We start from the raw sequence: 23,691 nt of genomic DNA, 5'->3' as shown, positions 1-23,691 counted from the left end.
TAGGAGACAGTTTCTTTTTTCTTTTTTTTTTTTTTTTTTTTTAAAAAAAAAAGGAATAAAGTATAGATACATGTTACAACATGGAAGAACCGTGAAAGCACTATACTCAGTGAAAGAAGACAGACACAAAGACCACATGTTGTGTGGTTTTATGTGGTGGCAGGGGCCTGTAGTCCCAGCTATTCAGGAGGCTAAGGCAGGAGAATGGTGTGAACCCAGGAGGCGGAGCTTGCAGTGAGCCGAGATTGCACCACTGCACTCCAGCCTGGGCAACAGAGTGAGACTCCGACTCAAAAATATAATAATAATAAATAAATGTCCAGAATAGGCAAATCCGTAGAGACAGAAATCATATTAGTGGTTGGCCAAGGGGTTGCAGACGGAAAGAAGTGGAAAGTGACTGCCAATGCAGACATGGCTTCTTTTTGGGGTGACAGGGGCTAGAGTCTCAAAGACACAGCAAGAGGGTCAGGAAGAGAAGTTGACCCTGGACAAGGGCTGTGAGCAAGAGATATAAGAAACCAAGATGCTGGACATAGCTGGGACTGTTGCTAGCAAGCCCTCTGCTTCTTTTTATTTTTTGTTGAGACAGGGTCTTACTCTGTCACACAAGCTGGAGCACAGTGGCACAGATCAAGGCTCACTGCAGCCTAGATATCCCAGGCTCAAGCAATCCTTCCACTTCAGCCTGTCAAGTAGCTGGGACTACAGGGGCATGCCACCACACTCAGCTAGTTTTTTTTATTTTTTATAGAGATAGGGTCTCACTATGTTGCCCTGGTCTCAAACTCCTGAGCTCAAGTGATCCTCCCACCTTGGCCTCCCAAAGTGTTAGGATTACAGGCATGAGCCACCATACCCAGCTCAAGCCCTGTTTCTGACTAAGAATGTCTTGGAAGGAACTTGCCTGGCACGAAATCTGGTGCCAGATTTGGCTGGGCAGGGGGTGGTGGCAGTTCCCAGGCAAAATGTCTTGAGGGTGATATTCTCTAGGTTGAGGAGCCCTCGGTGTACAGTTAAGAGTGCAACAACAGTGTCTGATCTGCCATGAGTGGAGGGGGAGACATGGGACTAGGACTAGGACACGGCACTAATTCACACGTGTCACCATGGCATTCAGAGGAAGGTGAATATGCTAAGCAGAAAGTGATGGAGAAAGCCTGGTTAGAAACAGGGCTGACATTATGAACTCACAGGGTAGGAAATAAGCTAGAAAATGTTTACACTCTCATTTTTAAGACTGACATTATGCTGCTTATTTAAAATAAAACTAGAGCATTCTAGTTCTAAGCACAGTTAGCAGGCTGGGCGCAGTGGCTCATGCCTGTAATCCCAGCACTTTCGCAGGCCGAGGCGGGTAGATCACCTGAGGTCAGGAGTTCGAGACCAGCCTGGCCAACATGGTGAAACCCTGTCTCCACTAAAAATACAAAAATTAGCCCGGTGTGGTGGTGCATGCCTGTAGTCCCAGCTACCTGGGAGGCTGAGGCAGGAGAATCTCTTGAACCCAGGAGGCAGAGGTTGCAGTGAGCCAAGATCGCACCACTGCACTCCAGCCTGGGTGACAGAGCAAGACTCCATCTCAGAATAATAGTAATAATAATAAAGCACAGTTAGCAAAGACACTATTACTGAGCTTCTCTTTGCTTGCTCTATTCCAGGTCTCTCTCCCAGAGATACCGTAAGTGCCAGCACTACCAACACAGTATCTTTCAGAACCCATTCAGACTGTGTCTGTCTTTCCCTTGCTGGCCTCTGTTCCTGCTCCTGCTGGCAGGGTCGTCCATTCCAGGTCAATCAGGAAGAATTCTGCTTAGCAGTCCCACTCACTCCACGGGAGGAGCCAAACTAAGAGCAATCCTGCAACAAGGAAGGAGCACAAACCTCCCACAACGTACATCCCTTTCTTCCCAGCAATATGACAGGAGACCTATTCCTAATCTGTGAAAAAAAGACAGAAGCTGGGTGTGGTGGTGCGCACCTGTAGTCCCAGCTACTTGGGAGGCTGAGGCAGGAGAAGGAGAATCAATTGAGCCCAGGAGTTTGCATCTGTACTGCACATGATCACACCTGTGAACAGCCACTGCACTCCAGCCTGAGCAACAGAGCAAGACCCTGTCTCTTAAAAAAAAAAAAAAAAAAAAAAAAAGAAAAGAAAGAGAGAGACAGAAAAACTATTCTTGAGCCCCAAGAGATTCCAGCAGATTCCTCAGAATTCTAAGCTTTCCAGTTTTATTTTAAAACAAACAGGGAACAGAGAAGGAGACTGACTGGAAGATATAAACAAGCAGAAATTCTTTTGAGTTCAGTTTGTATTTTAACTTATTTCATTTAACAACCCCACATGTAAATTAAAAGGAGCAAAGAACAAATTTCTTATCAAATGCAGGTTTTCAAGACTTAAAGCTTAAAATCCAGTACAATGAATCTGTATACATTAACCATTAAAAACATTTAGCTAATGTCACACACATGATGCATCACATGCATGATGATGGATGGTGACAATGATGACCACCACTAGCAAGATAGACATTTTTATTACACTTCGAAGGATCAAATATCAATCTGTTTAAAGTGGTTATCTCTGAGAAGTGGGATTATAAGTACCTTTCATTTTCACATGACATATTTCTGTACTGATTAAATTTTTCTAATTATTTTTATAATAAAAAAGAGAATTTTAAAAAAGATAACGTAGGCTTCTAGTTAAGACAGTAAAAATGCAATAGACATATGAAGACTACAAAGATTAATAAAATCAGAGGGTTCAGTCAAACTACCTCATCTTGTCTGTCTCTCCTTTTTCCCCAATATTTAGACTATGTTTAGAAAAAAAAAAAAAAAAGAAACAGAAGAATGTTTTAATCTACTTACCTTCCAGGCCCCTAACATTATATTTTCTAAAGCTAAATAAGTACTTAGATTTTAGGAAGTTTTTCTTAGCTCTTACTAAACTATTATATAATGACTTATTAAGAAAAAAATATATGAAGTGAACTTCAATTAACACTAACATGTAAGGAGAAATTCCTTCTTTGGAGGGTTCATAGAATCAGAACCACCCCCTCCCGCTATGACAATATAGGTGAAAGTCAGAAATAAACAAAGTCCATCTTTCTATTTATTTACAGTTTATAACCAACTTAATTTTTTAAAAAAAGATTTCAGAAAGATCAAGTCATCTGATCACCAACCTAGCTCCAGCAAGGTTACATGGTATACGTCACACACAATGAAGCCTCAAAGTGCCTGAAATGCTAGAGCTCTTCTCAAATGGAAGCTGGCTCCAGACACTGCATGAGACCTACCAGCACCTCTCGCCCTAGTCCGGACACAGGCACCAGGCACAGCGGTCACTAGGACCACAGGCTGAGCAGCAGCTGCAACAGCCACCCAAGTGTCCATCCGGGAAACCCAAGAAAAAGGACTGTTCAGTTCCTCTCTGTCTCGAAGGGCCCTGATCTACTACTAGACTGGTTCACTGTGGGGTCTGCTGTGCGTTCCAACCCTGGAGATGACATGGTCCCTGTGATGAGAAGGCCAGACTGACAGCCCTACCATTGTTGCTCCTGGAGATCCTGATGCTACCCTCCTCACTACTCTCTCAGAGCCAGACCCAACTGCTGGCCCTAAAGGACATGTTTTAAAAGCAACACTCAATGACTTCTGGTTGAGGACAATAAGACATAAAAAATATAGTTAAAGATACCCCTGGGTAAAATTTAAGGTGAATGGCCGGGCGCGGTGGCTCACGCCTATAATCTTAGTACTTTGGGAGGCTAAGGCAGGCGGACTGCCTGAGCTCAGGGGTTTGAGACCAGCCCGGGCAACAAGGGGAAACCCCATCTCTACTAAAATACAAAAAATTAGCCGTGCGTGGCAGCAGCGTGTACCTGTAGTCCCAGCTACTCGGGAGGCTGGGGCAGGAGAACTGCTTGAACCCAAGAGGCAGAGGCTGCAGTGAGCCGAGATTGCGCCACTGCACTCCAACCTGGGCAAGGGAGCAAAACTCCGTCTCCAAAAAGAAAAAAATGGAGGTGAATCTAAAAGTTTTCTTGATATGGCCTGATAGATTGCCCCCGGTATACGGGTGGCTCAGGGAAAGATAAAGCTGGCAAAAGATTACCAAAAATAAGTGAATCAGAGTGGTAAGATGATAAATACACAAAGACATTTAAATCAAAAGGAAGAAATGCCAGGGCTAGGAATGAGAGGGAGCTCCTAAGATGATGCAGAAGAAAGCAAGCGTACTTTAGGAGAAGCTCTGAGAGAGGATCATACAGAGAAGACGGCGTTCCATGGATGACAGTGCAGCCTGGCCCAGGGCCCAGCCTGGCCCTAGGACAACCAGATGATGGGGTCAGAAAGGGCTGGAGGAGGACAAGTACTTCTAGGGGAGGCTCACCACACAGAGATGGGGTCTTTCAAAAAGACTGGGAACTGCGGAGTAGACAGAGTAAAACGGACTAAACCTAACTAGAAAGTAGAACTGCTGGTAGTGAAGTCTCAGGAAAGGGTAAACCCACATAAAATCTGCAAGCTGGGGTGTCCCAGACAAGGAGGCAGAAGGAGCTCAAAGGGCTCAGTGGTTGGGGATACTTGGCAATCACAAACAACTGGCAGGGATGGAAACTCAAAATATATGAAATTGAATATGAAGTTCAGGAACACAAAAACCATCAAAATGAATACAATGACCTGACACTAAACAGGTCCAACTTAAATGTTATTATATCCAAATACGAGGTCAATAGAATGTAGAACACCCAAGTGACAAAAAGCCTTCTATAAAGTGTTCTAAAAAACCCAAGATTCAAGAAAACCAGAGGCAACAAGAAATTATGTTTTTAAAAAAATAAATCCAGCAAACATCTATAAAACATACTAAAAAATTAAAACAACAAAATGCCCACCCAAGATAAAAAATTCCCGTACCCAGTTAGGACACAAAATCATACAATTTTTAAAACCCCAAAAAGCACATTTTGAAAAACTGCTCACCTAGCAGGTGTCTACAGCCAGGGGACCCTGCCCAGGATGGACTGCCATAGCCACAGGCACCCTCTGATGAGTACAGGCCACACCAGCTATGCAGGGCACCCACAGGCTCGCTAAACCTTATGACCAGGCAGACTGAATGGCCGACCACTCCCAGGGCACAGGAGGAGGTAGGCATGGGGGCACCACCTGAAGGGACACAGAGGCTGGGCTTGGGACTGGAGCCCATGCTCTGTGGGCTCAGCTGTCTGGGTACCAGGCTGCCTGACACCTTCCATTTCTCTCATGCAACACTGCCAGCCACACCAAAACCATCAAAGGAGCACAGCAGCCCAGAGCAACACAAGCAGTGGGAGCCTCTTCGAAAGACCAATATGCATCCAACCCACTTTTCATTACTGTAAATACAATCCCGAATCTTCCTAATTATAACAGAGTCCAAAAACACATTGAAAGGATATTCAATGTATTTTCCTTATTAAAGATATGACCCTTTGAAGAAATACTGCCATTGGAAAAAGTTTAAATGAGCACGGAAATGAGATGCACTCCTGGAATGCCTTCCCCATTGTTTGGGAGGGAGTGTACATTCCAGGAGTGTATCTCAACTCTTTCTGGTATATAAAAGATTCTCTTACGTTTCCAATCAAACAGAGTAACTTACTTACAGCAAAGTAAGGTAAACGCAGCCTCAGGCTTGGGTGCCTGTGCAGCCCTGGGGTTTTACCCATCCTGGCCCAGCCCGCTCTGTATCATCTGCTGCCAGGCTCCCTGCTCTGCAGGACCTGGGCCTGGGTGGAGACAGAGGTCACACTCCAGCCCAGCCTCTAGGCATCTCCAGGACTACAGTGAGGAATCTCAACAGCCAGGTCTCCCAAGGAATAGGGAGTAACACATTAACTCTCGTTTTCTTACTCTCATTATAGAACTGACCACATCTTAGACACTCCCTGACCCCTGACACCATCCTACAATTTTACAAGTTACATGAAATGGCCCAACTGTCCTGAACATAAATGAAATATTCTTTGCAACTAAACCTAAGAAATTCGACGCCCACCTTGGTAGCAGCTCTTAAGGTTACCACTGACGTATGAAAAAGTCACCTTACGTCCTATTTCCTACTGCCTTCTACCAATTTTAGGTTCTAAGTATGTCTAACATTGCAGTCATAATCTAGTAATAAGCACGATCTACTACTAACTAATAAAGCAGGACAAAACAGAATGTGGCTTCCGTCCTAGCTCTCCTCTTTGCAGATATTACCCAACGATTTAACAGTTGTTCTTCCCTGTGCTTCTGAGCCCCCAGAGCCCCAAAGCAGAGGTGCTATTCTTTCAGCACACCCCAGGGCTGTGGACAGTCAAGGAGGACTTCACAATTTCTAACTGATGTAGCTGGTTCAACGACAGTCGGAGAGTTAAAAATTCACAGTGAATGAATGAATGCATGTAGTGAAATTTGTAAAGACACATGTTTAAAAGATGAGTCTAAGAATGCTACTTATAAACAAAACAAATAAAAATTCATAGTGCTACCAACATACTGAAGATTTGGAATCACACAAATTATCGACTACTAATGACTTCCTATCCATGGTATTTTGTGATTTTCATCAGATGGTAAAAAGAGAAATTTTCTCATGATTTTTATTGGTTCCCTTTCTAACACAGTATACTGGAAAAACAGCTGTTAAAGACACGTGATTTTGCATCCTCAAGCTTAAGCTTTCTTGGTCCATCCCTTTTATCATATTATATTTGTACTATTTCGCCAAAGCCAAATTTATTATTGTTCACAGAGGGCTGGTGTTCTATGAAGTTAATATCTAATCAATTCAAAGCACCTTTTAAAAATGCAGTACCATAATATTAAACCTCTCATCATTTCAACACAATACAAAAACACAAAGAATATTTCAGAAAGTAAAACTCAGAATATTATGGAGATATGTAACAACTATCCAAATTTTCGAAAGATGCAATTGGTTTTATAACTGGGAAAAAAGAAAGAGACTACACAGCAGGTGGGATACATACAATTCTGCAGCACATCCATCAGTCATGCTCATGGGGAGAAAACCACATCCAATTTCCCTTATGTACATTAAAATTACTGAAATGGTGCTGCATACAAAATGTGAATGAACGGTCAAAACATTAAAGTGGGCCAGGTGCGGTGGCTCACACCTGTAATCCCAGCACTTTGGGAGACCGAGGTGGGTGGATCACCTGAGGTCAGGAGTTTGAGACCAGTATGGCCAACACGGTGAAAACCCCTCTATTAAAATACAAAAATTAGCCGGCATGGCAGCAGGCGCCTGTAGTCCCAGCTACTTGGAAGGCTGAGGCAGAAGAATTGCTTGAACCGGGGAGGCAGAGGTTGCAGTGAGCCAAGATCTCACCCCTGACTCCATCCTGGGTGACAGAGCAAGACTCTGTCTCAAAAAAAAAATTTAAAGTGGCTAACAAATGCAGTTTCTGAACTTATCTCAAAATCAGGTGCGCTTGCATTTCAGGTTTGACTTTAAAATCCTACAACTTATCAAGTCATCTGAAAAATAATTTAGGATTTCTTCTCCAATATGCCATAAAAGTACTCAGTTAATATCAAAATGCATCCATAAAGCTTGACTGGATCCTGATTAAAAAAAACTATAAATGACTCTGAAAAAATCTGAATATGAACTTAATATTAAATGATTTAATAGACACTGCACTCCAGCACAGGTGACAGAACAAGACCTTGTCTCAAAAAAAAAAAAATGATATTGGAGAATTATTATTAATTTAGTTGATGTCATAAGACTAATAGGATAAAGTAACAAAATGTCCTTATTTTTAGGAAGTGATGGAGCAAGCTGAAGTGGCAGAGCAAGCTGACATTTCCATGGGTAAAGTGTTACATCTGCAACTTACTTCCAAAGAGTTTTTGTTAAACAAAACACAGACATATACTTTATGGCAAAATGTTTATAATTGTCAGACTAAGATGGTGGATATATGGATACACATTCTCTATTCTTCCCACATTTTCATACTTAAAGATTTTCTTCACAAAATTTAGGAAAAATATACATGTAATGATGTTATTCACCTGGCAATAAATTGAGCTGGTTTTCCAATAATTCTTCAAACAGCTCTTCACTTCTAACCCTGTGACATATGAAGCAGGGCTAGTTTAACTTAGACATACACATATAGCCAGAGACCTTGGGAGTATCTCACCCCTGCTCTTCAAAACAAAATAAATCTTGTAGGAAACAAGCCTTCATTTGTGTCTCACTTATAAAAGCATAATGCTTAACAGAGCTACTGAGCACAGGTGCAGTGCTCTGAAGTTCAGCTGATGACACGCTGCATTTCCCCAACCCGCGTTTCAGTCATGGCATCACTAGGAGCTTAGGGTCCAGATGACAGATCACATCACTTCATTCATGAAAACATACAGGAGGGATTCTATGGCCAGAAATGTAATTTCTAACAAGAGGAGAAAAACTAATTTTTGAACAAGAAGTTGAAAACAGTCCATATCAAACCCTGTTAGGGTGAAAAGGAGAACATTTGATAGCATGCCAGAGATGAAAAAGAAAAAGAGTTTGAAATAGCAAGGAACAAAATGAGAGGAGGAAAGAATTCTACTTAAGCTTTTGGGTATGACCAAAGTTAAAGGTAAATTAAAATGTAGAAGAAAAACTCCCATTTGAAACTAGCCACCAGTTAAAATTGTTTATGGAGGGAGGGTAATTACAACAACATTCAGAATTTTACAGCCCTTCAGAAAACACCCAATTTAACCGCCACCCTTTACTATAAGGAAGCAGTCCCAGGGCGGGAAGCAGATACAAAGTCTAGGTCCCCATCTTCCCATTTGCCCAAGTCAAGAAAGGCATTTGAACCTGACAAATGATCATTGCAATCACAAGAGTCACTAACAAGTCCAAGCTGAAGTTTTCCAGTGCCTCGTGCCAATCTCACTCATTACTCCTATGCTCACATCAAACACAGACACCTTCCACTGTAGAAAATCAGAGTTAAGTGCCTCCCTCTCTGATGTCTGTTACTATCACAAACAGGAAGGGAATCAAAAGAGAGAAAAATAATATTAAGTTTTAATAAAACAGTACAAATGGATCATTTATCTAATGAATTTGAGTCTCCCCCATCATCCAAAAGCTTTAGATTATTTTATAATTGTAGAAAATTAGTTACAAAATTTATCAACTATGCTACCTAGAGAAAAAATTAAAATTTTTAAGAAAATTAATATATAAAACATCAGCTCAAAGATTTCCTTCTATCTAGGTACAAGGCACAAAGAATTCCTTAAGGGAAATTTTCAAGGGCATTTATACATTTACCTAACATATAGGTGTTGAGAACAAAGGATGGTAGCATTGTTGCTTGCTTTTTAAGGCAATGCATATCCTGAAATCATGGCAAAACATGATATTGCTAACTTTGTAGCACCACCAATAAAGGGCCTAACATGTTATTAAAGTAATAGCAGGCCGGGCACAGTGGCTCAAGCCAGTAATCCCAGCACTTTGGGAGGCCGACGCGGGCGGATCACGAGGTCAGGAGATCGAGACCATCCTGGCGAACACGGTGAAACCCTGTCTCTACTAAAAATACAAAATATTAGCCAGCCGTGGTGGTGGGCACCTGTAGTCCCAGCTACTCGGGAGGCTGAGGCAGGAGAATGGCATGAACCCGGGAGGCGGAGCTTGCAGTGAGCCGAGATCGCGCCACTGCACTCCAGCCTGGGCGACAAAGCACGACTCCATCTCAAAAATAAAAATTTAAAAAAAAAAACCCGTAATAGCAAACTCACAGTTGATTATTACAAATGCTAGACAAATAAAGTGAAATTTGTACCTTTAGTGAGGCTAGTGGATGTTCTGGACCAAGTAAACTCCAATGAAAGGAAGCCAGATCTTCATCAGGCAGAATGTGATTTCCTGGAATATAAACATGGATAACATAAAAGCAATCATCTTAAGTAACACAGGAAAACATTTAAAAGCACTGCATCTCTAGTAGAAAACTTTCAAACAGAAACTGAGAACAACTCTTCATCTCTTAACGTAAAGCAACATACAGCAGGCAGAATCCTTGCGGCTGCCTCAAGAATGACGGGAATTTCTAGTGGAGTCCCAGCAGCATCCAACCTAAGAACGGCATAAAACTGAAGCAACCTCACAGCACAGTATTAAAAATAAACACCAGTTTGCAAAAGGTCAGTCTGACAATGTCAGGCTATCAAACACCAATTAGATTCAAGTTTTCATTTGTTCATGAAATGGCTGTGGTTCAAGCTTTCATCTGTTCATGAAATAGCTATGGTTCAAAATTACATAAAAACACCAAATGTGAAACCTGCACAATTATAAAATCTTTCTTAGCAAGATTAAATGACAATGACTGCTGATTGTAACATGAATCAACACCCTTCTCCCATAATTTCCATCACCACCCATAAACATATGTGAAAAGGCCCATCCTCCAATAATACTCATGAGGCCATTAAGCTGCTCATCCTATCACCAGTGCTGTCACAGTCTACAAACAAAACTGTATTCAATGGAGAAACTGTATTTGCGGGGAATACTCTACTTTCACAATCATGTTCGTATGCCTGGTACACCTGATCTTTAGTAGGTTAGCTATCTCACTGAAATCTCCAAGCAGTAATTTCCTAAACAACCGTGATTTTTATAACATGACTTAATCACCTCCACATTATGATAGCAGATTCATTAATTTGCTACTAACAGAAGGCAAAACAAAGTAAGACCATTCGGAATATTGCTACATTATAATATAGGTTGAGCATCCGTAGTCCAAAAATCCAAAATGATGCAAAATTTGAAACTTTTTCAACATCAACATGATGCCACAAGTGGAAAATTCCACACCTCTGCTCATAAGATGGCACGCAGTCAAAAGGCAGTCAAAACTTTGTTTCCTGCACAAAATTATTTAAAATGTTTTATAAAATTACCTTTAGGCTATGTGTATAAGGTATATATGAAACATAAATGACTTTCATGCTTAGACTTGAGTCCCATCTCTAAGATACTTCATTAGGCATATGCAAATACTTCAAAATACTTCTGGTCCTAAGCATTTCAGATAAGGGACACTCCACCTGTATTCCAAACACACAAACACACAATCCAGAGGTACTGAACTCCCGTGACATCCAAATGAGCAAATCTGAACCGTAACTGCCCAGGTTTGCTGTGTTTGATATTGTTTTCCTCTGTTAAGGGATTGCATAGAATTTCACAGTGAAGAATGAAGTGTCTGGCCAGGCGCGGTGGCTCACGCCTGTAATCCCAGCACTTTGGGAGGCTGACACGGGCGGATCACGAGGTCAGGAGATCGAGACCATCCTGGCGAACACGGTGAAACCCCGTCTCTACTAAAAAATACAAAAAATTAGCCGGGCGTGGTGGCGGGCGCCTGTAGTCCCAGCTACTCGGGAGGCTGAGGCAGGAGAATGGGGGGAACCCGGGAGGCAGAGCTTGCAGTGAGCCGAGATCGCCCCACTGCACTCCAGCCCGGGCGACAGAGCGAGACTCCATCTCAAAAAAAAAAAAAAAAAGAAGAATGACATGTCTGAAATTTCGGAAGCTTCAATTTGAAATAATATTAAAGCAACTCGAACATTAGTAACAGTCTCTGTGAAAAATTGGGTGAAATACTTAAGTGAATATTCCAACATTCCTAAAACAAAATACTTTATAGAGCTATACTTTCCATTACAGAAGGGAAAAGAAAAATAAGCTTTCTCATTTGAGCACAGTGAAACTTTTCCAGCCTGGCCAACATGGTGAGAATTAGCCAGGTGTGGTGGCACACACCTGTAATCCCAGCTACTCGGGAGGCTGAGGCATGAGAATCACTTGAACCTGGGAGACAGAGGTTGCAGTGAGCCAAGATCACACCACTGCACTCCAGCCTGGGCAACAGAGAGAGACTCCATCTCAAAAAACAACAACGACAACAAAAACTCAGGAGCTTACCTATAACTTCACTAAACTTTTTGAAGAGATTCCAAGCCCTAAATTAAATTGACAACATATTGCAACTGATTTTGTTTTTCATTTATTTCAAAACTTCACAGACTAACAAGCTAGAAACGTATCAGTTGGTATTATTTTCCAAATACTATATTCAATGTTTCTTAAACAAGATAAACAGTATTCTTCCATTTATCAAATGAGCTAAGGCATCCATATTCTAAGAGCATGTGATTTTCACATTCAAAGTCAATTAATATGCCAAGTTATTTTGCATAGCATTTAAGCAAATATGGAACTTTCCATATAATGTGATACTGCCATACTCACTTTTAACATCAGAGGAAATATCCTTTTATATTTTAATATTTGAAAATATATTTAAAAGATTAGTTTTAATCCCCAAATCCCCAAAGGCACAAGAGTTCCCTTACTAAGCACTGTATTTGAGATTAGATTCAAACAAACACAACTTGTGAAATCACAATTTTGTTGACTGACTGATATAGTAAAACATGAAATGCTTTCACAAGATAATATATAAAAAATTGTGTGGCCAGGCGCGGTGGCTCATGCCTGTAATCCCAGCACTTTGGGAGGCTCAGGCAGGTGGATCAACCTGAGCTCAGGAGTTGGAGACCAGCCTGGCCAACATGGTGAAACCCTGTCTCAACCAAAAACACACACCAAAAAAACAAGCTGGACGTGGTGGCATGCACCTTTAGTCCCAACTACTTGGGAAGTTGAGATGGAAGGATCGCTTGAGTCTGGGAGGCGGAGGTTGCAGTGAGCCGAGATTGCACCACTGCACTCCACTCTAGGCAACAGAGTGAAAACCTGTCTCAAAAAAAAAAATGCTGGGTGCGGTGGCTCACACCTGTAATCCCAGCAAAGACAGAGGTGGGTGGATTGCTTGAGCTCAGGAGTTCAAGACCAGCCCGGTCAACATGGTGAAACCCTGTCTCTACTAAAAATACAAAAATTAAACAGGTGTGGTGGCGGGCGCCTGTAATCCCAGTTTTCGGGAGCCTGAGGCATGAGAACTGCTTGAACCATGGAGGCGGAGGTTTCAGTGAGCCAAGATCACACTATTGTACTCCAGCCTGGGCAACAAAGTGAGACTCCATTAAAACAAACAAACAAAAAAATTGTCCAAAGATATCTTAAAGATGAAAACTTGAACAGCACAGCCTCTGCAGCCCATGGGCTGGCAGTTTGCTGATCTTTTAAAGCTTCTTTCCTACCCAGTCCCCATTTTCTGATGAGGTTTCTAGGAGGTCTGTTAGGTATATATCCTACGGCTTATTGGCTTAAAATGTACTCTCATTTGAGACCAACTCGGAGAAAGAGAAATCAACAGCGCAACTGTTTTGATACTGAATATTGATTGGCAAGTGTCTTTTTGAAATAAAGAACCAGTCCCTCCAAAAAAGTAAAAATAAATTGTGACTCCTTCACTACAATTTCTAGTTGTGTAAAACTGTTTTGGAGTGTTTATAAAAATCTTTCTGATAACTAGGCATTTCTAAAACTAATCCACAATGTAATCCCCTCTTGAACAGGACTGGATTGGACGGCTAGCCTCTACAGAATATATACTGCAAGGGAGCACAGTAACTGGGCACTGGACACCACGCAGCTTCCCAAACTGGCCTTGTGTGTCCGAAACAGCCCCAAATCCCATCCGATTCGTGGATTGTAATCACAGGAGTGCCTCCCTCCAAAACATGTTTACTTATAGTTGGACACGATTCTTATCAACTCTAAGCAAACTAGAGCTGGATATTAAAGTAGGGTGAGACAAGCACAATGAAAGCATAAGAAAGGGTAGCTGACAAAAGAGCAAAGAAAGAAAACACACAATGCAAATATAAAGGGACAGATAAATATATTACCTCTTGGGAAATTTTTTCTTTTTTTTTTTTGGAGACAAAGTCTCACTCTGTCGCCCAGGCTGGAGTGCAGTGGCGCACTCTCGGCTTACTGCAACCTCTGCCTCCCTGGTTCAAGCCATTCTTGTGCCTCAGCCTCCCAAGTAGCTAGGACTACAGGTACCCACCACCATGCCCGGCTAATTTTTCTATTTTTAGTAAAGACAGGGTTTCACCATGTTGGCCAGGCTGGTCTCAAACTCCTGACCTCAGATGAGCCACCCGCCTTGGCATCCCAAAGTGCTCAGATTACAGGCATGGGGGAATTATTTTTAATTAAAGAAAATTAAAATATGTCATAGTGAAAACAACATTTCACCCTTTCTGGGTATTCAGCATAAGGAATTCCTCCAAGGAAATTTTTTAAAGACATGTACACATTTACTTAAAATGTAGGTGTTGGAAACAAGGTACGATAGCTTATTTTTGTTTCTCTTCTAAAGTAGTGAGTGTCCTGAAAATGAGGTGAAAACATCACTGTTCTAACCCCATAGCATATTTTCTTCTATTATAAACATAATTTATGTCAAAGGTTTAAATGTCTAATTTACCTAGTGACCATGTGTTGACATCTGTGATTTAGAATGTTAGTTTTCCAAAACCTTAAACAAGTTTATTCACAAAATTAATCTGAACAATTCCTGGATAGAACGATACCAATACCTCAACAAACACTTAAGAACAAAAGTAGCACATTAGCTATGCCAAAAAAAATAATACAAAGCAAGGAAGGCTAAGGAAGAGCCCACACCTTGGTTCTCTTCAATGTGAGACACACATCCAAAACATTCAAGCACAGAAATACTTAAAAGATCAATGTGCGCATCATATGGTCACTCCCTTATAAAATATTTTCACACTGCTCCACCTACCTAAGAGAGCAGCAAAAATAGGAAAACGATTTGGATTCAGGTCCAGTTGCTTGGCAACTTCATGCATCAGATATTGGCTTGTGGTGAGACTTTTCCCGTTCCGGCTCAGTTTTAGGGCATGGGCACTGAAATAGTAGGGGATGTTGCACAGTGCATAATCAGAGTCATATGCAACCAAGCCATGGAAACCATTCTCTCTGCAGAAACCAATCACTTCCTGATGGTGATCCTCAATGCTCTGTGCAACCTGGCAAACGAGAAAAAAACTTCATCAGATGTAGGGTAACACTGTAGCAACAAGCTCAATAAGCAGAAATGTTTGCACAGAAGCTGAAAAATCACATTTATGGAAACTATCCATGAAAGCCAAACAGTCAAAAAAATGCCATAATAAAGTTTGCGACACATTGCTCCACTAAGAAATTTCTGTGGGACATTGCATTTAAATCATCTCCTGTCAGTAACTTATGATCCCATCTAGACTACAAATCAATTTTCAATTCTTGTCAAGCTCAAAGATCACCCTGCTTGAAAACACACAAAGCCAGCTGACCCCATGACAGTATTTTCAAGGAAGAGACGGGGAGAAAGACACAAGAAAACAAAGAGGTGGGAAAGAGGGAGACAGAAAGAAGCCACCCAGTGTCAATGAAACCAAACCATTTCTTCAAAGTAGATCAAATGCGTCAGGTGAAATCATCAGAATTTTAAAAATAAAATAAAAGTATGATCCCTCGCCTACCTGTCAACCAGTTATTATCCTCCTAAAGCCTTCCACACGTGGAGACTGTGTAAGGATGCACACGTTCACCCTCAATGTAACTGCCACGGGCTTATTCTAAGTCCCACACACTATGTCAGGACTAGGTCTACATCAACTGCCTTTTCAGTGATGAAAAATCTAAGACACCCTCTTTACTTCTGCTGAATCCCCACTGAAACATCCACACTACCTCGGATTTCCACAACACACGAAGGAGCAAGCAGAGAAGCAACACCTCTGAGAAGTCAAAGTCCTCTGGACTCTCTCTAGTCCAAAAAATATAGCAAAAACACCTGGAAAAAATGTTCTAAATGATTTACAGTCCAAGACCACCAAATTCTCTCCTGCTGTTTCACATACTCATTAACACAACTAAATTTCTGGCAGATTTTTTGTTTCTACAATGGATAAGGTAATTTAGAGAACATTAATTTAAACTAAATTAGGTGATTCCAGTCACAATGGAGTATTAACTCTCCACAGGGCCTTAGAGGAGAAAAATGTGTGCCACTCTTAACCTTAAGTTTTTAAAACTACTGTCCAATGTGTGGCTACACTGAGAGAAAGTTTATATTAAATTAAATTCAAAATTAAGTTCAAGTACTGAGTGGTCACAGGACACCAGAAGCTAACATACTAATTGGACAGCACAGACAGAACAGCCTCATTACCTCAGATAATTCTACTGGACATCACTGTAGAGTTCACCTCACTTCTCACCAACTTTCATCATAAAAGCAGTTGCCACATTTTGTTGGAAAGTTAGCTATAACGAAATCTCACTGAGAGGCAAAGCAAACCTTTTCAAGATGCGTACGTAAAAGAAGAAATCACTTTCTGAATTCTTGGTAAATATTTCAATAAAAACAATTTACTTCATAAGCAAAAAACACAACAACATCCAATCAGTCAAATAACATTCTATTCTTTAGAATAGGAAACTGCTGTTTTATCCCTCAATCTAAAAACACTGTACACCAGCTAAAACAGAATAGATTTTTAAAAAATCTAAAATTAGGCCTGCTTCATCCTCTCACTTCTAGAAATGGTAATTTCTAATCCAAGTTCTTTACCTCAAATCCTTTTATTATGTACAACTTTACATTTACAGTGATTTTTGAACTACTTTAAAATCATTAGAAATTACTGGCTTTTTTCCAGACATCTTTAATAGTTAAGTCTATACACTCTGTTAAGAGACACGAAAATGAAAGGAGACAGTAAGTGACCACTCCCTTCTTGGCTCACCCTTCCTCACTCCTCCAAGGAGATCTAGAAAAGGCAGCTTGTTCCTTAGATTCACACATGTTGGGAAGGAAGCTGGGCAGAACTAAAACAGAGGCTAAAAGGAGGTGAGAGCCCAGCCCCGCCCACCTCCATCAGCAGGGAGTTCAGAGACAGCCAGCACTCATCTCCTAGTTTCACAGGGTGGGGAACAACGCCTGGGTGAGAAGGGGCTGCTGGCCCACAGTGGAAGCAAAGGCATCTCACAAGAAGTGGCTTTCTAACCAAGACCTGAAAGGAGGGGCTGGCCCTGGGCAGGACCTCCAAGGAGAGTGTCCACGGGGCATGGGCGGGGGACGTACAAAGGTCAGGAAGTGAGCCTGGCCTGTTGCCTGGACAGAGGGACCCACTGTGCTCCGACCCTGGGATCAAGAGGAAAAGTGGGGGATGATGAAGTCTGAGAGTAGCAGGGATCAGGTCTAATCTGGCAGCTTTCAAGTAATGTGGTCAGTGTTGTAAAACAGCAGGCAATATATTTCAAGAGCTGTAAAACGTTCATACTCTTTAACCCAGTAACCTCACTCCAGGAAATACAGCCTAAGAAACCAATTCACTAAATAAACAACATTAAAAGCATAAAAAGGATCACGGTAGACTCCTAGGGGAAAAAAATAAATTACGGAGATAGACACAGTCACTACACTGTACTGTGGAGAAACAGAAAAAGCTTCAGGTAAAGTATTAAACAAAAGCATTTCAGAATACAATATCGTGTATACACAACTATATAAAACTTCATTCGTGGTAAAAGGCTGCAAAGAAAAAGGCAAAGGCCAACATAGTTGTAATCAGGGTGGTTGAATTATGCTTTAAAAATTCCTTTTTAAAAGAAAAAAAACCTAACAAAAAGCTGAGGAAGTACTATTATAAACTATACCTACACTCTGGTCATCTCTCTGTTACAGCACTCCAGACAAACTACTGTTCTTTTACATGTATGTCTCTCCAAGAGGACAAGGGGCACAGCTTACGCATCTTTGTATCAAGGGTCTAGCTTGGTGCTGGCAGCCAGCAAGCACCAAAAAAAATTAAAAGCTGCCCCAGTTTTGGTGTTGCATTTGATGGTTCCCCAAAGAGTCCTTAAATTAGCAAATAAAACTAGTAAGATACAGTCTATTCAGTACAGGCCAATATCCAGTAGAACCTTATAAAACAAAGGTGGTAGCCGGGCACAGTGGCTCACGCCTGTAATCCCAGCACTTTGGGAGGCCAAGGTGGGTGGATCACCTGAGGTCAGGAGTTTGAGACTAGCCTGGCCAAGATGGTGAAACCCCGACTCTACTCACACCAGGTGTGGTGGCTGGCGCCTATAATCCCAGCTACTCAGGAGGCTGAGGCAGGAGAATCTCATGAACCTGAGAGGTGGAGGTTGCAATGAGTCAAGATCACACCACTGCACTCCAGCCTGGGCAACAAGAGTGAAACTCCGTCTCAAAAAAAAGAAACAAAAAACCAAAAAAACAAAGGTGGCATGTGGGGCTTTTCACAATTACCTCCTTCCTCCACCCATGACAGAATCACCTATTTGCTCAGAACACTTGATTTTAGATTGGCATTAAAAAGCAAAGTGATTGAACTATTAATAATTCAGTACAACTCTAATTTGCAAATGATTAACAATACCATAATCCTTCCCAAAACCAGACAGAGCATTAAACAAACATCTAACTGCTAGAATTTGTGTCCTAAAACAAAAAATAAAGGACCACACCCATGAACACAGCTTCACACCTGCAGCAAAGGTAGGACCTCTCCCAAGCTGGCCTCAGCCCATCTTTCCTTTCTCAAGTCTCCTGAGTAAAGAGGGTGGGGGGGCAGGAGGGGGGCGTAAATCAGAGTCCATGCTCCAGCTCTGCCCCAGATACCCAACCTGCCAGGACAACCTCCCCAAAAACCAATGTAAAATCTCACAGATCTCTATATTCCTTCAACTTCTAAAATTCTAGAACTCTTCCCTCTCATTAAAATTAATTGTGCTTTCATCTGAGGAAGTGCAACCTGGCATTAAAAACCACAAGAGTAACAGAGAGGATGTCCTTTTCCATGGGTGAATAATGGAAGTATGGAAGTGTAGTTCCGCAGTTACTCAATGGGGGAAATGCGGGGGGGGCGGTGGTGACAGCAGATCTGGCAAAGAAAATCAGAAAAAACTCTGAATGAAAGAGTTAAAAGTCAATTGCCTAGGGGTGGTAGGAACAAGATGACTCTGCATTTGTCAAAACTCATTCAATTGTACAACACACAGAATAAACTTTAATGTATGCAAATGAAAAAACAAATCAACCAGGGTGTCAGGGGATGCCAGGGTAGAATGCAGACTGACAAATGTATACAATTGTATTATAAAATGTATGAAATAGCCTCACTGAAACTGCTTGAGTACCTGGGAACCAGTGTACTCCACTTGTTTAAGCAGGCCTCCCAGAATCTGCATTAACAATTCTGAAATGACTTTGCAGGAACACTAGGGTTAAAGCAAATGCTATATGAGCCAGGTCCTCACTGTCAGAGAAACTACAAATAATCTGCAAAAGGAGAAGGCTAGAATGAACCTCATGGTGCTGGATTAGCCATGAGACATCAGTGAGAACTGGTATTCAGGCGAAAATGCACACATAGGTGGGTACAGAAACAATGGAAGATCTGGTGTCCACATAGATCTCCTCACAGGGGCCCCCAAGCAGCAGGAGCACCTGAAGCTGTCAGTTATGAGGGCCCAGACACAGAGACACCCCAGCAGCAGGACCACACCAGCACCCAGACCAAGGTTTCCAGGCACCTTCTCCATGACAAAGAACCAGGGCTTCTCTTTGGAGACAGCTGACACTGGAGCAGGAAAACACAAGGTGCACCGAAAGCATCTTGTAGGTCCAGAAAGCAAGGAAGCACTCCCAAAACAAAAGGATGGCATGTGTCACACGGGCCAACCCAAGAGAGCTCCCACAGCCAGAGCCAGGACAATGTGAGCAAGGATAAGGCAGAGCTGGATATAACCCCAAGTGAATTGATTATGACCCTAGAAAGAGGACAGGAGCCCATAATGATAAAAATAAATGATTAAATAAATGAAGGGAGAAGAGACACATTTTCCCTACAGAAAAATTCAAATAATACCATATAGTTTTCTCCCCAACAGGTAGAGTTTAACCCTCTCCCCTTTGAATGTGGGCTGGACTTAATTACTGCTTCCAAAGAATGAGGATGTTACAAATGAGCGAAAGGAAAACTGGTCACTACAGAGCAAACACCTGCAGACAGCTCCTTACCCAAGCAACCAAGGTTGGCATTGTCCAGTGCTAAGCCAAGTCAATGCCATGTGCCATGTGGGTGCTGAGAAGTGCCCTACACCTCTGGGCTAGTCTTCTCCCAAACACACAGCCATAATTTAATATAGAGAAAGCATCAGACAAACCCAAATTGGAGACATTCTATAAAACACCTGATTAGTACTCCTCAAAAGTGTCAAGATCACCAAAGACAAACAGAAGCTGTCCCAGAAGACAGGGGATGGAGGATACCAGAGGTCCTGACCAGAGTCCCGGAACAGAAGAGGACACTGCTGGGAAACAGATGGCATCCAAATGAAGTCCATAATGAAGTTCACAGTAGTCTACCAAGGCTAGTTTCTTGGTTTAGATCACTGTGCCAGCTAGCAGGAAGTGAACATTCCCTGGAAGCTGAGTGAAAGATATTGGGGAAGTCTCTACTACCTTTGCAAATTCTCTATAAAATTATTCCAAATAAGTTCATTTTTCTAAAAAAAAAAAGTCAATATTCTAGAAGACAAGACATCAGCTGAAAGACTATTTCTTTTTTTTTTTTTTTTTTTTTTTTGAGACGGAGTCTTGGTCTGTAGCCCGGGCTGGAGTGCAGTGGCCGGATCTCAGCTCACTGCAAGCTCCGCCTCCCGGGTTTAGGCCATTCTCCTGCTTCAGCCTCCGGAGTAGCTGGGACTACAGGCGCCCGCCACCTCGCCCGGCTAGTTTTTTGTATTTTTAGTAGAGACGGGGTTTCACGGTGTTAGCCAGGATGGTCTCGATCTCCTGACCTCGTGATCCGCCCGTCTCGGCCTCCCAAAGTGCTGGGATTACAGGCTTGAGCCACCGCGCCCGGCCTGAAAGACTATTTCAAACCACTTTATTAGATGAACAAAGTATAACAGACACGGGAAAAATAAATCCTGGCCTAAATGCAAGTTTCAAAAAGCCTATTATATAAAAACAGAAAACTTCCCACAGATAGTCCAGTTGAAAGAAACAGGAAAATCTACAGAGTATGGAATTTGGTTACCAATTAATTTATGAGTGAATAAATGCAGTCAAACTACTAAGAATATTCGTAAGAGGCCCAATATACAATTCCTTAAGATTTAAATCATGGAAAGTCTGGTTAAAAATCTGGTCAAGGATATGAGCAGGGGTAAAAAGATGATACAATGCAACGTTCCGGTGGGAATGGAAAAAAGATTCCGGGTTGCATCAAAATAACTTACGAGGCAGTTATTTAATTAAGAATAAACATTAAGTACCAGGCTGAAGCTTTGGGGATTCAGGGTCTGACAGACCTGAGCTCCCATGCTGTTCATCTGGTCTTCTGAAGCGCCTTCCTGTTTTCCCTTTTCCTGCACTAAGCTACTCTCTCACTCTTACGTATCTGCTTCTTCTCTTCCCTGGCCTTCCAACACCTGGCTTGGACTGGGCATAATATAATGAAATGTGTACTTCCAGTTCTTAATGTTAATTTCAGAAGTGAGTTAAAACTATTAAACACAATGTTGAAATTATTTCATTTTGAACCCCCTCGAAGAACAAAATGACGTAAAAAATTAAGCCCTGAAAACACTTACTTACAGGTAGCCCTTGAAAGGGGGTAAAGTCACTCACCGGAGGTAAATCAGACTTCGAACTATGAGCTGCCTCCTTACTGAAAGTCCCAGGCTAGTAGCCACTGAAAGTATCTGCCATTTCAAAAGCACCAGGCCTTGATTAATTTTTGTCAGGGCTACCATTTCCACTCTATCAAAATGCCAGCTTTGAGATCAAGGAAGTGAAACTCTCAAATTCCTTCTGTAAACAACCCCGAGGAGCATTCTGCTTCTCATCGCTTGTGAAGTGATGAGGGGGCCAGTGTCCAAAAGAACACTCTAACCTGGGGCAGCCAGCATGGGAAGCACAACACTTCCCAGCTTCTTCCTCCCTGTCTACCCCTCCCCAAGAAATGCGGCAGGTGTTATTAGTGTTAAGAAGTTTAAGAAGTGGCAAAAGGGCCCATTTCTGGTCTCAAGAAAGTACTCTGTACTTCATTTAAGATGATGATTTTATGCCACTCTAAATTTACCAAATATTCCTAGGTAAATCTTTTTATCTCATTAGATTTACATTTCATCATTAAAAAGGCAGATATATCAAAACTTAGGACTTTTACTAAGAATAATGACTAAAAAACTCCCAAGCTTACTTGGCAAGTATAATTGTTTATTAATTCTGAAACACAGCTACGGGACGACCCCATAAGAAAAAAAACTTAACACTGTTACTTACTCCTAGTCTCCAGTGAAGAAACACTTCTACAATGAGGTTTGTGTCTCTGGCACCAGCTGGGTGAACTCCACTGCCTACTTTAACACTTTCTGTACTTCCATTTCTTCATCTGTAAGAATAATGGTATTCCTCTATCTCATAGGGTAGCTGCGATGATTAAACATACTACATGTAAACAGCTCAGAAGCATTCACAAATAATAAGCACTTGACAAATGTCAGTTCCTATGTACTTTTAGGGAAGCTGCGTAAAAAGGTTTCTTTATGCTTTTCACACAGGACCTGAAATGCTATGGGTTCTCATACATAGATTTTCTGACACTAGGAAAACACCGTTAACCTGGTTTTTCTTCAGAATAATTTTACACCAGTTCAGGGAACAACGTGACACATCCTCCAGCCCGCTATCTGATTCAGAAGATATAAAACAACCTGATCATAAGAGCGTATAGGTCCACCTAAATTATTTTGTTTTAAAAAACAACTACCACAAAGGCAGTTTGGGGCCTCTTCCCAATGGGCAGTCCATAGCTCTGAGGTGGGAAAAACTAACGCTGAAGCTTCTGCTCCCTACTCTAGTCCAACTAAAGAATGAGAACATTTAAAAAAAGTCAACTCCAATTTGGTGGCAGAGTTTTGTTGCTGTTTGAAGGGCAATTTAAATGTTATGACACATAGCAGCAATGCCTCTAAAAAGAACTCTCTCTTCAGGTAAGGTGAAATCATAGCTGAATAAGCTTATCTTACACATCTCGTTTAGAATAAATGAGAATTGGGTACGGCGATCTTAAAAACAAGGAAAACATTTATTAAAATAAGGGAGTGGGACATGAAAAGATGCTCAGCTTCACTCATTATTACAGAAATATAAATCAAAACCACAATGAGACATGTATACTTCACACCCATTAGGATGGCTACTATTTTTAAAAAAAGAAAATAAGTGTCAACAAGAATATGTGGAGAAAAATATATCCCTTGTGCATTGCTGGTGGGAATGTAAAACGGTGTGGCCTCTTGGGAAATAGTATGGTGATTCCTCAAAAAACTTAATACAGAACTACCCTATGATACAGCAATTACACTTCTAGGTTGAAAGAATGGGTCCGAAGAGATGTCAGTACACTCATGTTCACAGCAGCACCATTCACAATGACAGAAAGGATGAAACCCAAGTGTCTATCCACTGATGAATGGATAAACAAAATGTGGTCTACCCAATACAACAGAATGTTACTGAGCCTTCAGGAGGAAATTCTGACACGTTACAACAC

The 23,691-nt window shown here is 41.6% G+C and overlaps 1 protein-coding gene across 10 annotated transcripts in view; it reads right to left on the bottom strand.

The window, feature by feature from the left end:
* FAM120A (family with sequence similarity 120 member A) overlaps nt 1-23,691 on the bottom strand; it is a 115,871-nt gene that overhangs the window by 80,749 nt on the left and 11,431 nt on the right. For 6 of the 10 annotated variants that reach the window (XR_013404964.1, XR_013404965.1, XM_015117278.3 and 3 more), the window contains exons 2-3: nt 14,832-15,078; nt 9,879-9,961 (exon numbers count right to left, since the gene is read on the bottom strand). Coding sequence is in view for 8 of the 10 variants with exons in the window: in XM_015117278.3 (XP_014972764.2) it covers nt 9,879-9,961; nt 14,832-15,078 (330 nt within the window). In the remaining 2 variants the exon portion in view is untranslated. Of the gene's footprint in view, nt 1-9,878; nt 9,962-14,831; nt 15,079-16,842; nt 17,136-22,418; nt 22,584-23,691 lie in introns of those variants that run through there. The other 4 variants (XM_028835351.2, XM_077966387.1, XM_077966386.1 and 1 more) reach the window with 4 other exon arrangements.

This window comes from Macaca mulatta, chromosome 15, assembly GCF_049350105.2.
Source record: "Macaca mulatta isolate MMU2019108-1 chromosome 15, T2T-MMU8v2.0, whole genome shotgun sequence".
In the NCBI taxonomy this organism is placed as follows: Eukaryota; Metazoa; Chordata; class Mammalia; order Primates; family Cercopithecidae; genus Macaca; species Macaca mulatta.
The sequence above is the reverse complement of the archived record's forward strand: the minus strand, read 5'-3'. Positions and strand labels throughout refer to the sequence as shown.